This window comes from Trichechus manatus, unplaced genomic scaffold (genome assembly GCF_000243295.1).
Source record: "Trichechus manatus latirostris isolate Lorelei unplaced genomic scaffold, TriManLat1.0 scaffold00040, whole genome shotgun sequence".
Classification (NCBI taxonomy): Eukaryota; Metazoa; Chordata; class Mammalia; order Sirenia; family Trichechidae; genus Trichechus; species Trichechus manatus.
In genome coordinates, this window is record NW_004443976.1 from 12,004,008 (window position 1) to 12,020,493 (window position 16,486).

At 43.0% G+C, this 16,486-nt stretch overlaps 1 protein-coding gene across 1 annotated transcript in view; it reads right to left on the reverse strand.

Annotated features, from left to right (window-relative positions):
• TNFSF12 (TNF superfamily member 12) overlaps positions 1–16,486 on the reverse strand; it is a 25,493-nt gene that overhangs the window by 7,925 nt on the left and 1,082 nt on the right. The window contains exon 2 of the mRNA XM_023730991.1: positions 27–183. Within this exon, the coding sequence (XP_023586759.1) occupies positions 27–183 (157 nt within the window). The remainder of the gene's footprint in view (positions 1–26; positions 184–16,486) is intronic.

Consider the following 16,486-nt stretch of genomic DNA (forward strand, 5'->3'; position numbering starts at 1 on the left):
GGGGCGGGGGGCTGTGCCTGCCTCACCGCCCCCCCATCCCGGGACCCGAGGGATCGGGGAGGGCGGGCGGTCCAGCTGGGAGAGGGAGGGGCCAGGGAATCTGGGCGGGAGAGGGCCGAGGACAGGAAGCCGGACACCGAGTGTGAGATGAACTCGGGGCCTGGGAGGAGGGCGTGCTCCAAGCTTGAGAGCATAAAACAGCTAGACCCGGGGAAGAGGCCCCCAGCTGCCCGGGCGTATACAACAGGGGCGGGCGTGTACAAAAGGGGCGGATGTTTGTGTGAGTGTGAACCCAGAGAGATGGGAGTGTGCACATCCGATGGGAGTTCATGCAGAAGGGAGGGAGGAGAGCAGAAATGAGCATGAACTCGACCCAGGCCAGGCTGCAGCGCGCTGGGCTGGGAGAGCCGTCTTCTGCTGCAGATTTGCCCTCCCCAAGCCGGGTAGTTTATTTAGCGTCCAGGCCAAACTAACCCACCACTGTGTTGTGGCTCCATCAACATGGTTGGGGCCAAGGCATCATCTTCTTGGTCAGCTTTGGAAACATTTGCATTTCATCAGCTGCATCTCAAGAAGAAAACTTTCCTGGAAGTAACTAGAAAAGAGCATGTGGGTCATGTGTTTTCATCTTTTTCCACAAACCAATGAGTTCTTGATTTAAACTTCAGTGCCCTGAGCTAGAGCGCAGCCTGCGGGTTAGACTCCCACGGTATCCTCAGGCAGTGTATTCCCAGAATGCACTTCTCTGGAAACACTGGGGCCACTTCAGCTAGTAATAGGGTGCAAGGGAGCTCAAGTGGTCCATAAATGAAACTGGTAAGAGCTGGACCCTTGTTTTTTTTTTTGCCATAAACATAGTTTTGTAAACAGTTAAGACCCTCAGAAGTTCATTTAACGTGTAACGTTCACTTCTGCACGTTTGCAGTGAAAACTATTAGAAGATAATTCTGTTCCAAGAGTAATAATTAAACAAAAGGGTAAAGCAATGGTACTGAATAAGGAAAGCAGGTTGAGAGCCTCTTACCTGTGACCCTGTGCTCAGTCCTGTCCTCTCCTCACTCTCTCTCCGCTCTGCTGTTGCTGACTTCCTGTTTCTGGAATCTGCTGAACTACTTTCTCCCTTCAGGGTCTTGATACCTGTATTCCCCTTACTTGGGACGCTCTAACCACCGTCACCTCCAGCTTAAGTCACTTCAGAGAGAGTGTTTTAGGTCCTCTTTGTTAAGTAGAAAAGACCCCTCATTCTCTATCCTGGTACCCTTTATTTCTTTCTTAATTATCACAATCTGTAATGATATATTTGGCTATTTGTGTATTGTTTGTCTCCCTAACTACGTTGTAAAATATTATGTATTTCCTGGTTTATGTGCCTCGTTGTCTGTCTCTAGAATGGAAACGCTAGGAGAACATTACTCATCATATCCCCAGCACCTTGTCAAATGCTGAGTCCCCAAATATCACTAGAATAGCCTGTTGATAAGACAAAGCTGAGTTTATTGCTCACCCCTGATGGAATCTGATAATGTCTCATAGGGAGAAGGGTGAGGCCATGATATTTACCGAGAGTTTGAAGTCTAGTTTAAGGTGGGTCTTTCAATGCTGGGGCAAGGGCAGGGGGTGATTAGGACTGGGTAACGGTCATGGTAGAATAGTTTAAGATGAACACAATAAAGTGAGAATTTTGAGCGAGGGGTTCAAACAGTTTTAGGGTGCCTTATGGATTGAATTATGTCCCCCCAAAATATGTGTTGAAATGTTAATTAGGGGTTTTCTTGTGTTAAGTTAATGAGGTCATACCAGATAGGGTGGGTCCTAAACCTATTCACTTCTGAGTGATATCTTATAAAAAGAACAGAATAGACACAGAGGGGAGATAGACACTATGTGAGAATAGTCTACAAGTCAAGGACCACCAAGGGACTCCCAGGGCTACCAGCAAGGAAAGACTGCCCCCTAGAACCACGGTTTGAATTCGGACTTGTAGCCTCCAGAACTGTGAGAAAATAAATTTCTACTCTTTAAAGCTACCCAGTTGTGGTATATTTGTTATGGCAGCACTAGGTAACTAAGACAGGGTGCAGACTGTCAGCTGATGCTTTCTATTGAAGAGCTGATGGATCTTTAGGAAGTGCCTGGCATAAGCAATAGTTAATTTCAGTGTTCATCTTCATGGGCAAGAGTTATGCCAATGAGACAGTGGAATAGTAGTGGAAAAGTAGACAGTAAGCTGTGTGAGGGTAGATGGTTTCAGTTCTCAATCCGTAGCAGTGCTTTCAACCTATTAGATGCTCAGTAAACTGAAAGCTCCAAGAGGACAGGGACCACATATGTTTTCTTTGCCTCTGTTTATGCTCAGTGCCTAGCTCTATGTCTGGCAAGCAGGGAGTATTCAATACTTTTTTTTTTTTTTTTCAATTTAAAAGCAGTTAATACATATTTCTTGAACAAATAGATAATGAATGGATGAATACTTTATTTGGAATTCTACTGGTTGATATTTAATACATGGAGGAGAAAGAAGCACAAGAGACTTTGGTGGAAAACCCAGGAGAAGTTCTGGTCATCTTCAGGATATATAGCTTAATGGTACTGACTTAAATGTTATTTTACTTCTAGCTTGTGACTTTGACTTTTCCCTTGATACAAGCGTTTCCCTAGCATGATTCTGTGCTTACCAGCTATGGTTAGCGCTATCTGGGTGCATATAAATGAAATGAAGAAAGAGATGATGGGGTGGTAAGATTTACAGAGGTTATTGGAAAAGAATTAGAAGAAAGCAAAGGAAGAAGAGTGAGATGCAAGCTGGTACCAGAGACTATTGTCTGAGCCTAGTAAAGAACTGAAGAAAAGCAGAGGAGAGCTTGTGTACAACCCTGAGGGATGCTGACTCTGGCTTCCCATGAGGACTGGGACTGCAAAAGGTCTTGATTTTTCAACCATGAGTGTCTATCCTGCCATAAACTCTTTTCCTTCAGGTGACCAGACAACTCCCCAGCTGGAAAAGCCTGACCCACACAAGGGCAATGCTTTTCTTTCTTGATGGAACTCAGCCTTTGTTATGGATTGAATTGTGTCCCCCCAAAATGTGTGTCACCTTGGCTAGGCTGTGATCCCCAGCATTGTGTAATTGTCCACCTTTTTGTCATCAGATGTGATTTTCGTATGTGTTGTAAATCCTACCTCTTTGATGTTAATGAGGCAGGATTAGAGGCAGTTATTTAATGAGGCAGGGCTCAATCTACAAAATTAGATTGTATCTCGAGTAAATCCCTTTTGAGATATAAAAGAGAGAAACAAGCAGAGAAACAGGGGGACCTCATACCACCAAGAAAGCAGCACCAGGAGCAGAGTGCGTCCTTTGGACCTGGGGTTCCTGCGTGGAGAAGCTCCCAGTCCAGGGGAAGATTGATGACAAAGACCTTCCTCCAGAGACAAGAGAGAGAGAAAGCCTTCCCCTGGAGCTGACACCCTGAATTTGGACTTCTAGCCTACTAGGAAGTGAAAGAATAAACCTGTTTGTTGAAACCATCCACTTGTGGTACTTCTGTTATAGCAGCCCTAGATAACTAAGACAGCCTCCTTCCTCAGTTTACCAGCTCTCTCTTCAGCTCTGAGGCCAAGACCCTAGAGGCCAGAGATAAACACACAAGCTCCTGTGTTTGAGACATGACCCTGATATTCAGTAAATAGTCCTTAGACTTCCACTGAGCTTGATGAATGAGCCATTACCATGTGCCCCTTTCAATCTGGGCATTGGATGTGTGGAAGAATTAGAAAATAAAACAGGATATCTGATTCAGGACCAGGTAGGCTCCTTTGTCACTAATCCCTCCTCAGATCCCATTGAAATAAAGGTATCAAATACAATAAGAAATAAAAGAGTAAAGATAGGATTGGGTGTCTCAACCAAGCCTGGAATATCCCAAGCGGGGCTGCTAAGAAGAGGCAATTTCCTTGGTCAGCAGGCTAAGTGGGAGAAGTAGAACTGAGACTTAGGAGTAGAATGAAGGTCTACAAGATGGGACAACAGCACCAACTGGTGATCCCACATCCCTTCCTTGCCCAGCAGGCATTTAACCTCAGACAAAGCATCAGACATCTTGTCTTCAAAGAAATTGGACCAACTGTCTGAGGGAAGCCCAGGTTTCTAGTATAAATGTCGGTTGTTGTTGATAGTTCTAAATAAATGTTCTTTATTTTTGCATTTGGTGTAGCCCACAGTCTGACAGTTTACCATCAGTTCTCCTCCACCCAAATTGAAGCCTTTCAGTTGGCATGCCCCGTCCTGATCCACAAAGAGTTTGTAGGTAGAATTTTCCACTGAGAGAGAAACCTAGAAGAAAAACAGTACAATTTACACACCAGCAAAGGAAATCCAGGACACCTCAGTAGTTCTTTATTTAATATTACCAATGATTACTATCTTAGGCTGGGTTCTCTACAGAAGCAAAACCAATGAAGTGTATAAATATATATAGAGAGAGAGATTTATATTAAGGAAATAGCTCACATGGCTGTAGATGCTGGAGTGTCCCAAGTCCATGGGTCAGGCTGGAGGCTTCTCTTGACTCACATAGCTGCAGGGGCTGGTGAACCCAAGATCTGCAGGTCAGACAGCAGGCCTCTGGCTCACAGGCTGTGGAGGCTGACGAATCCCAAGATCAGCAGGTAAGCTTCAGGCTGAAGTCCCAAGAACTAGAGGTCAGATGAAAGGAGCCAGCTGCAGGATCCAGAGTGAGCAAAAGCTATCGAGCTTGGCCAGAAAGTCCACGTATATTGGATGCAGGCCAAACCTCCAAAGAAATTCCCTTTCAACCGATTGCCTGCTCATAGCAGATCTCATCATGGAGGTGATTACATTATATCAGATCTCATTATGGAGGTGATTATATCATTTACATAGCTGCCAAACTATATCATAACTGCCAAACCACTGAGAATCATGGCCCAGCCAAGTTGATACACAACCTTAACCATCACAATTACCATGCATATGGGCAGAACCAGCAGCATACAAAAGACCAAGATAAACCACTAGAAAAACTGACATTGGAGGAGACAGACACAATTCAGGGCACAAAGAGAACTACAAATATATTTAGAGAAATTTAAGAAGGCAAAGCATTCATAAAATAAGAACCGGATGCTCTATGAAAAGGAATAATCAGAAAATAAGAAATATTCCTCAGAGACTGAAAATGTGGTTGCCAAAATAAAATGTTCTATTGAAGGATTAAAAAATAGAGTTGAGAAAAGAATCTTTAAAAATATAGCACAAAAAGATGAAAAGATGGAGGTCAGGAAGAAAAGATAAGCAGCACAGGAGGAAAATCCAGAAGGACTATGTGGTTACTAGGAGTCCCAGAAAATGAGAATGAATAAAATAAGGAAAGGAAACTATCTTAAAAAGGATAGAAGATAATTCCCAGAACTGGAAGGTGTATCTTCATTCTGAAGGGGTTTGTTGTGTGCCCAAGATAATGAATAAAAAATCATTCATACCTAGACACTTCATGAAATATCAGGACATCGAGAATAAAGAGAAGATCCTAAAAGCTTTGAAAAGAAAAACAAAACAATTCATCTCCAAAAGAGCATGAATCAAAATGACTACAAACTTTTCTTCAGTAACACTGGTTGCTAGAAGACTGAATGGAGGAATGCTTACACAGTTTTCAGGGAAAAGAAGTTCTACCTAGAATTGTATTTCCAGACAAATGGTCCCACAAGTATGAAGACAGGATAAAGACCTATTCAGACATGCAAAGCTGTTCTCCACACACCCTTTCTTAGAAAATTGAGGAGATACTCCAGAAAATGTGGAATAAACCAAAAAAGAAGACAAATAATATTCCAGAGCAGTGGCTCTAACTCAGGTCAGTGAATGGGAATGTCACATAACAGCTGTAGAGCAGTCCTAGGAATAACCATTCTGTGTGTTGCAGTCCTAGGAATAACCATTCTGTGTGTTGCTGTGGTGCTGGAAGCTTTTGCCACTGGTATTCAAATAACAGTAGGGTCACCCATGGCAGACAGGTTTCAGCTGAGCTTCCAGACTAAGACGGACTAGGAAGAAGGACCCAGCAGTCTACTTCTGAAAAGATTTAGCCAGTAAAAACCTTATAAATAGCAGTGGAACATTGGTATTGTGCCAGAAGATAAGCCCCTCAGATTGGAAGGCACTCGAAAGACGACTGGGGAAGAGCTGCCTCCTCAAAGTAGAGTCGACCTTAATGATGTGGATGGAGTTAAGAAGGAAGGATTAGTCCCTGGAGAAGGATATCATGCTGGATGAAGTGTCGGGTCAGCAAAAAAGAGGAAGATCCTCAGTGAGATGGTTTGACACGGTGGCTGCAACAATGGGCTTAAGCATAACAACGATTGTGAGGATGGCACAGAACTGGGCAGTGTTTTGTTTGGTTGTACATAGAGTTGCTATGAGTCGGAGCCTACTCGATGCAACATGACAACAGCAACTAAAGGAGAAGGAAAACCGGGGCTTGATTTAAATAAACGGTACAATTGATAATTTGGGGAAAAAAAGTAAAGATATAATATAGTTAATTTACAAAAAAAAAGAAGAAAAGAAAAGCAACTAGAATCTCTACGAATATTATAAAACTGAAGAAGAACTTCATGACTTACGTGAAAAATAAGCTATATCATGATTGTATTTAATTGATACAGCATCAATTAATGACCTTAATGCCTGAAACATTCTCCTTGGAGTGACAGGTGGATTGTGGGATTGAGTGCATGGAGAAGAAAGCATAACCACAGCTCTCCATTTGGCCTAATCTTGACCAATATTCACGTGGCCATAAAAATGTAAATACTGTTTATTTATTTAGAAGCAGCCTGTAGGCAAATCCAGAAGACTTCATTGTGGTTTCAGGAAAGACTGTACATACTCACAATCTTGATTTTATAAAAAAAGTGAGGCTGAGAAAAGTTTGCATATGGAAGTTGGAAGAGAAAAAGGAGTTAGAAGGTGAAGAGCGGCAAGAGACAGTGACTAAAGTGAATGGAACAATAAGGGCTTAATTATATGACCAAAATAGTTAATATAAGGACAAAAATGATATTTTTGAGAGAAGGAGAGTAAGAGGGAATGTAAGTGGGCCAAATACCTCATGTTTTATATTGAAAAATCAGTGTTAACTGAAGTTCATTTATAAAGAAATAGACGGACCAGAAGAACTAGATGATCACCCTGACAGGGAACACAACAGAGTGTCCCTGACGGAGCAGGAGAAAAGAGGGGTGCAGAACTCAAATTCTAGTAAGAAGACCAGACTTAATGGTTTGATTGAGACTGGAGGGACCCTGGAAGACATGACCCCCAGACTCTCTGTTAGCCCAAAACTAAAACCATTCCCGAGGTCAACTCTTCAGACAAAGATTAGACTGGACAATGGGGACATAAAATGATAGAGTGTGCTTCTTAGCTCAAGTAGATACATGAGACTAAATGGGCAGCTCCTGTCCAGAGATGAGATGAGAAGGCAGAGAGGGTGAGGAGCTGGTTGAATGGACACGGGAAATCGGTGTGGAAAGGAGGAGTGTGCTATCACAGTATAGGGAGAGCAACTAGGGTCACATAACAATGTGTGTATAAATTTTTGTATGAGAGACTAACTTGAATTGTAGACTTTCACTTGAAGCACAACAATAAAAAAAGAAAGAAAGAAATAGACGTATGAGCATTTTCACTAGGATTTTAGAAGGAACTTTCAGAAAAACTAAAAACAGACCCAGTTAAATATGGTTGCCTCTAGGTCACGGGAGAAGGGTGAGGTGGGATAGGACGGGAAGGGGTGAAGGGCTATTGTTCTTCCTCGTGCTCTCCTTTGTTCTGTTTGATTTGTTATCAGGTGAATGCAGCATTTTTATTTGTTAAAAGAAAAGAATTGTAAAGCAGGAAGCCTTGGTGAGGAGATGGAAAGTCATTAGCTGCCTCGCCTCACTCAGGCCTGTGATCACACCTGCTGTTGGAAAAAGCCAGAGAGGAGGCCCTTGGGACAGCAGCTCATCCTCAAATCCCTTAAAACTGGCTTGAAAAATTAATTCAATACCCTTAACCTTTTTGTTCTTGGTTTGTGGCCAAAATTAAAATTAACTTGCATTTTTTTGGACAGTGATCGGAAGTGACTTGGGAAATGCGTAGGAAAAATACTGAAAGGAAATATGCCCATGAGATTTTTTTCCTGCCTTTTTACACTTTTCTTCTCAGATGTTCTACCATAATAATGAGAGGAAATAAGATTTTGTTTGTTTGTTTGTTTCCAGTGTTGTTTTTTCAAAGCCACCCCACCAAAAAAAAAAAAAAAAAAAACCAAACCCATTGCCATGGAGTCAATTCCAACTCATAGCAACCCTATAGGACAGAGTGGAACTGCCCCATAGAGTTTCCAAGCAGCAGCTGGTGGAATCGAACTGCCGACCTTTTGGTTAGCAGCCTGAGCTCTTAACCACTGTGCCACCAGGGCTCCTTCAAAGGCTCAGTTATGATTAATATTCCTTAAATGTAAATACGGAATTTCATGGAGTCAGCAAGGTAGGGAGTATGTGTGCTCTCACATTATATCTCCACTGCCCAGCAAGGTGGTGGTACAAACAGTTAATATGCTCGGCTGCTAACTGAAAAGTCGTAGGTTCCAGTCCACCAGAAGCACCTCCAAAGAAAAGTCTAGCTTTCTACTTCCAAAATACCAGCCACTGAAAACTCTATGGAGCGCAGTTCTACTCTGACACAGGAGTCAAGGTGTCCTTGAATCGGGGCCAACTCAACGACAACTGCTTTTTTTCTTTTAACCTCTCTGGGTAGGCAGTGGCTAATGAATATTGAATGGCAGTAGCAGCTGGGGAGGGGATGGAAACCAGAGCTAGGGTGCCCAACAGTCCCAGTTTGCCTGGAACTGAGGAGGATCCAAGGACTTCCCAGGCTAAAACAGGGACCAGTAACCAGTTGCCATCGAGTCAAGTCTGACTCATGGAGACTCGTGTGTCGGAGTAGAACTGTGCTCCTTAGGGTTTTCAATGGCTGATTTTTTTGGAAGTAGATTGACAGGCTTTTCTTCCAACGTGATTCTGGACGGACTCAAAATGCCATCCTTTCAGTTAGCAGCGAAGGCATTAACCGTTTGCATCACCCAGGGACTCCCAAACTGGGACAGTCTCGGACAAACCAGACATCATGGCCCTTTACCCTTAAATACTTCATCTCCTAAGAACAAGGATTTTCTCTTACTTCACTACAATACAGTTATCCAATTCTGGATATTTAACATCTATATAATACCATTACCTAGTGTACCGTCTATGTTTAAATTTCCCCAGTTGTCTCAAAAACGTCCTTTATATCAATTGTTTTTTCAGCTCGCATGTTGTATTTAGTCTTTACATGTTTTTAGGCTCTTCTACTCTAGAACGGGGGCAGTGGTGGTTCTGTGGTAGAATTCTCACCTCTCATGCTGGAGACGAGGGTTTGATTCCTCAGCTGATGCGTCTCATGCACAGCCACCACCTGTCAGTGGTTGCTATGATGCTGAACGGGATTCTGCGGAGCTTCCAGAGTAAGATAGGCTAGGAAGAAAGGCCTGGTGAACTACTTCCAAAAAATCAGCCAGTGAAAACGCTATGGATCACAATGGTCCGATCCCTTTGTGCATGGGTTTGCCATGAGTTGGGGCGACTTGATGGCAACTTACAACAACAACAAAATAGAACAACAATCCAGAACAGTACTTTTTCTTTCACGACATTGAGATTTTTGAGTATAGGCCAGTTGTTTTTTTTTAATTTTTATTTTTTTATTGTACTTCAGGTGAAGGCTTACAGAACAAATAGTTTCTCATGAAACAGTAGTACACACGTTGTTTTATGACATTGGTTAACAACCCCACAACATATCAACCTTCTAACTTCTCTGCCTTTTTTTTGGGTGAAAATACACATAGCCAAAGATACACCATTTCAAAAATGTCTACATGCACAGTTCAGTGACATTGACTACACTCTTCTAATTGTGCTGTTATTCTCACTTAAGATGAAGGCTTACAGAACAAAATAGTTTCTCATTTAACAGTTACTACAAATGTTGCCCTATGACAATGGTTAACAATCTCACAACACATCAACAATATCCTTACTCAACCTTGGGTTCGCTATCACCAGCTTCCTTGTCCCCTTCTGCGTTCTGTAGGCCTGTTATTTTTTACAATGACCCTAAATTTGGGCCTAATTTTTTTCTCAGGATTAAATTCCGATTATGCACTTTTGGCAGGAATATCATAGAAATGATGTTGTGTTTTTCTCAGTACGTTGCATCAGGAGCCACATGATGTCAATTCATCCCATTATTGGTGATGTTAACTTTGACCTCTTAGTTAAGGTCATGTTGCCAGGCTTCTCTACTGTAGAGTTACCTTTTTTATCTTTGTGGAAAGATATTGTGAGACTCTATAAAATCCTGTTTCCCAGCAAACTTTCATCCAAAAGCTTTCGTATCTATTAATGATTTTTACCTGAATGAATTATTACAATGTTGGCTTCAGAACACTAATTTTCTACCTCTCTATGTATTAATTACATCCTACTATAAGAATGAGCTTGCCTTCCTTCCTTCTTTCTTATTTTTATTTTTATTACAACTATGTACTCATTACTCATGTATTATTATATTTATTTAATGTATCATAATCTATTAAGTCATTATCCATTTTATTGCTTAAGTTGTTGCAGTGCAATGAATTACTTATGTGGCCCTTTTAGCCATAGTGTTTTTGACTTACACACAGTGATTGAGTGAGACTATGCAAATAAGGTGTATGGAACCTGTGATGGTTGGGGTTATGTGTCAACTTGGCTAGGCCATTGTCTTAGTTATCTAGTGCTGCTATAACAGAAATACCACAAGTGGATGGTTTTAACAAAGAGAAATTTATTTCTTCACAGTAAAGTCGGCTAAAAGTCCAAATTCAGGGTGTCAGCACCAGGGGAAGGCTTTCTCCCTCTGTTGGCCTTCTTCTCTTCAGTGTTCCCCCTGACTAGGAGCTTCTCTGCGCAGGGACCCCGGTCCAAAGGATGCGCTCTGCTCCCTGCACTGCTTTCTTGATGGTATGAGATCCCCCTGTCTCTCTGCTTGCTTCCCTTTCCTTTTATCTCTTACAAGAGATGAAAGGTGGTGCAGGCCACATGCCAGGGAAACTCCTTTTACATTGGATCAAGGATGTGACCTGAGTAAGTGTGGTGTTACAATTCCACTCTAATCCTCTTTAACATAAAATTACAATCACAAAATGGAGGACAACCACACAATTCTGGGAATCATGGCCTAGCCAAACTGTTACACACATTTTTGGGGGGACACAGTTCGATCCATGACAGCCATGATTCCCAGAATTGTATGGTTGTCCTCCATTTTGAGAGTCCTGGTGGCACAGTGGTTAAGAGCTCAGCTGCTAACCAAAAGTTAGGAAGTTCGAATCCACCAGTCACTCCTTGGAAACCCTATGGGGCAGTTCTACTCTGTCTGATAGGGTCGCTATGAGTCAGAATCAACTCGGCGGCAATGGTTTTTGTTTTCTTCCTCCATTTTGTGATCTGATGTAATTATCCTATGTTTTGTGATGTGTTGTGAACCCTAGCTTGCGGTTGTATTAATGAGGCAGGATTAGGGATGTATCTTGAGTCACCACTTTACTGGAGGGTATGACTCAGATCACTACCCTTACCCCAGTCACAGGCTTCTCAAGTAGGGGCAGTTTCTTGGAAGGTGTGGTCTGCATCAGATGTATATGACTGCTCTGGGGAAGTTCTCTCTCTCACTCTGGATTCCGCATCTGCTTTGTGATCCTCTGACCTTTGGTTCTTGGAGCATGAACCAGTAGCCTACCATCTGACCTGCCAGTTCTGGAATTTGCCAGGTTCCTCAGCCCCTTAAGCCAGCAGCCTATCATCTGATCTGATTCTCCAGCTGCCACAGCCTTTGGAGCCAGCAGCCTGTTGTCTGATCTGCCAGTTTGGGTTCGTCTGCCCCTGCAGCCATGTGGGTTGGGAGAAGCCTCCAGCCTGATGCCTGACCCATGAATTTGGGACTTGCCAGCCTCCACCACTGTGTGAGCCATTTCTTTGAGATACAGTTTGTGCGTTCTGTGAGACATTGCAGCAAATTATGGAACCCAAAGATGGAAGGGAGAGTACTGAAGGGGAGAAGGAGTAGTTGATGTTAGAGATTATGGAGTGGGGCAGCAGTTTGGAAAAGTTGGACATTTGGGACATCTTTAACCTCTGCGTCATAGGAACCAGCTTTGTGCTGATCTTTAGAAAAAAAATTATTCAAGAAATTATTCATTCAGTTGTGCCTGATTTGTCCAGAGGGAGACTTTTCAATCGGGCTCCAGTGTCTCCTTCAGTTTTCAAGCCCTTTCTCTCTGGCACTACTTGTTAGCACACCTTGTACTTTCTCAGCCCCAGCACTGCAATCAGCCATCATTTCTTCAAGGAACTCTGGTTCCTTTCATGGAGAAGGGTATTTAGAAACCAAGATCTGAGCACTAGTTAAGCTCAGTATTACCGGGAGTGTCACTGTTTTTAGACCTTTTAGCCAACAAAGCTAGAATATGTAAATATATAATAAATTCATGTTACCTCTAATTCTGGTCTAAGACCAAAAGGTTTTTTTCCTCACCTTCCCCTATTCCACATTTGTATCCCCCCAGGTTATTCTCAATCACACCACCTTGTGTGTTTCCATCATTGCGCTTACAACAATTTATATTTACTCCCCGGGGGGGGGGGGTGTATTGGACAGCCCCTACTTGGCCTGGCCCTCTGACCTGTAGCTTAGGCTTGGCTCTGTTGGCAACATGGCACATGGCCTGACGGCTAATGTGATAGGTTCTGGCTTGGCCCTTGGCCCTTGGCTCCTGTGTCAGCCTTGACCCTGAGCTGCAGTTTGACTCAGTTCTGGCTTAGCTGTGATGGGTCAGACCATCTGGCCTCCCTCTGAGTAGGAGAGAATGTGGTAAAAGCAAACACAAGTCTTGATACCTCAATGGCAGCCACCTCAGATCCTTTTGGGAAGTCAAATGTAGATTCTCACATCAAAAAAAAATGTATATATATATGTGTGTGTGTGTGTGTGTGTGTGTGCACACGCGCATGTGTGTATTGTGTCTGCCAAAAGCTATTAGCCCCTTGGCCAGCGTTAGGCTGGGAAATGAGAAATCTGGATTCCGGTCTCCACGAGCCTCTGGCCCATCTGGTCTTGGATGGGCCACTCAGCTGTCTGGGTCACAAATGGGAAGATGGACTCAAGAGAAATCAGGTGTGGGTAGGGGAATCCTGCTGGAGTGGAGAGTTGGGGGTCACATCATGGTTACACTTTAAAGCAGTGTATTTTTTCAAGGTAGAATTATTTGTGGTAGAAAAATATTGGACAAAACCTAATATATACAATGGAGTATCATTCAGCCATTTAAGGAACAAGCTCCAGGATGTATTGTTAAGTGAAAAAATTAAGATGCAAAGCACACACCCACACACGTACATACAGCCTATATTTCTGGAAGGAGACATAAGAAACTGGTACCACTGGTTTACTCTGGGGTAGGGGACTTGGTATCTGGGGATCTGTTGTGAGAGAGAGAATTTTCGCCATACACTCTTCTTCCCATATGCATGTTTATTTTATTCTAAATAAATAAGTAAACATTTTGCAAGAAAGAGGGGAACTATCAACACATTTTTAAGAAGTCAGTTTTCAAAATTCACCTCAATCTAAATTCAAATCCAAATCTATGTATCTATACACATACATATTTAACATATATAGATATATGTGTTTGTGTGTGTGTGCGTCTGTCTGTATACATATAAGAAGGTCCCTGGGTGACGCAAATGGTTTGCACTTGTTTACTAACCGAAAGGTTGGCAGTTCAAATCACCCACTGGTGCCAAGGCAATCTGCTTCTGTAAAGATTACAGCCAGGAAAATCCTATGGAGCTCAGTTCTAATCTGTAACACATGGGGTCACCATGAATTGGAATCAACTCAATGGCAATGAGTTTGGTTTGGTTTCACTATACATTATAGAGCCAGTGGCCATTGAGTCGATTCTGACCCATGGTGAACCCATGTAGAGTAGAGCTGTTCTCCATAGGGTTTTCATGGCTGTGACCTTTTGGAAGTAGATTGCCAGGCCTTCTTCCAAGGCACCTCTGGGTGAGTTTGAACCACTAACCTTTCAGCTAGTGGCCCAGAGCTTAGCTGTTTGTACCATCCAAGGATTCCTGTGTATACAAGTATATGTTTGTGTGTTTCACTGTAGAAATACGAGCAATTTACTGTAGTTCGATTGAGTTGAAAAGTTAAATTATGAGCAACTTCAAGGGCAGCGAATATGTCTCTCTGGGTCACTGCCGAATCCTCACTGCATGAGGCAGTGACTGGCCCACAGAGGCACCTTGATTTTCCAAACAAGCCTGGGAGGCAAGGACTGTTATCCACATGTTACAGAGAAAAAAAATGGGGCCGAGAAAGTAGGAGCTGTGCCCAAGTTTACATAACTGTTTACTAAGAGCCCAAAGTCCTAATGAGGACGGCTGCCATTCATTGGGCCTCTACTCTGTGCCAGGGACCATGCTTGGCACTGAATGGATATAGCGTTTGTCTTCGTGACCTAGTGCTGCTATAACACAAATACCACAAGTAAGTGGCTTTAAAGAACAGAGATGCATTTTCTTACCATTCAGGAGACTACATGTCCAATTGAAGGCATGGCTCTAGAGGGAGGTCCTTCCTTGTCTATTGCAGATTCTAGTAGTTGCCAGCAATCCATGGTGTACCTGGACTTGTAGATGCATCTGTCTCCTTCAACTGTCTTCCTCTTCCTTCTCTGAGTCTATTCTGGTCTTTTTATAACTCCAAAGTGATTAGGTTTAGGATTCACCCTACACTAGTATGACCTCATTGACATAAAACATACAGAAAAACCCTGTTTCCAAACAGGGTCATATTTACAGGTACAGGAGTTAGGATTTCAACACAAATTTTGGGGGGACACAATTCAATCCATAACAGTATTATTAAATTTAATCCTCACAACAAACTTCTGTGGCGATATTATAGCTGGAAAAACCTAGCTTCAGAAAGGTAAAGCACTCTTGATTCCAAGCTAATGAGTCAAAGCGCTAGAGTCTGGGTCTCTTGATTTCTCTCTGTTGCTTCTTCTGCTACAAGTAGATCCTCCCTGAAGCTCTAGGACAAACTTTAGGTGGCATCTGAATACCTTGGAGGTTTTGTTAAAACACAGATTGCTGATGTTACCAAACCCAGGAAGGTGGGTCCTTGTCTGGCGCGCTCAGACTTCCAATTGTCTGGACACTGGTCCTTGAGAAAGAGAAAGTAACTTTATTGCAATGCGCAGAGCAAGAAGCCAGAAGGAAGCTCCTCCAATCCGACTCTCCACGCTACGGGGGAAACAGGCCTTATATGTGATTTGTGCAGCAAGATGGCTGCGCAGGCGTACTGGGGAGGGAAAAATCTAGAAGGCGGCCAGGAAACAGAAGGTGACGTGGTTCTTGTCAGACCTCTCACTTCAGAATAGGGTCTGGGTGCTGATTTTCCTTCTGATTCATTCCACCTGTTGCTGCGTTTGCTGTTGAAGTCAATTAGTGGTCACAGCTGTCCCTTCTGCACAAGCGAAGTGGGCCAAATCTGGCTTGGCTAGTTTAACGACTAATGGAAATTTACTGGCATTCGTAGGGTCAGGTTACACTGGGCCCCATCCATCTCAGAGTAATCTGGCTCGGTGGGTCTGGAGAGAATTTACATTTCAGGTGCAGCTAAGGCTACTGCTGGCTGGTCTGGGGACCTCTGCCCCAGGGACAGTGTTCTCAGTCTCTCCGCCCCCAGCCAGCTAGAGGAGTTTGCTGGGCAGAGTCTGGGCCTGAAGCTGAGACAGGGCCCTCAGACAGGCAGGGCTATTACCACCTCTGCCTGGAGACTTGGTCTGTGGCTGAGCCCTTGGGGGTTTTAGTTGAAAGCAATAAAAACTACTGCTAGGTCGGGGGACTATGGTTTCAAGGGACATCTAGGTCAATTGGCATAGAAAAATTTATTAAGAAAATGTTCTGCCAAAGATTGAACTGGGCTGTGGGACATAAAATGATACTTGTGAAGAGTGTTCTTCTTAGCTCAAGTTGATACATGAGACAAAATGGGCAGCTTCTGTCCAGAGGTGAAATGAGAAGGCAGAGAGGGTCAGGAGCTGGTTGAATGGACATGGGAAATCAGGGGTGGAAAAGAGAAGTGTGCTGTCACAGTATAGGGAGAGCAATTAGGGTCACATAACAATGTATGTATAAATTTTTGTATGTGAGACTAACTTAAAATGTAAACTCTCTCTTGAACTACAACAATAAACAAAAATAAAAACGACAGTAGCAGAAAAAGAAAACCAGAAAGGAAGAACACACTCGC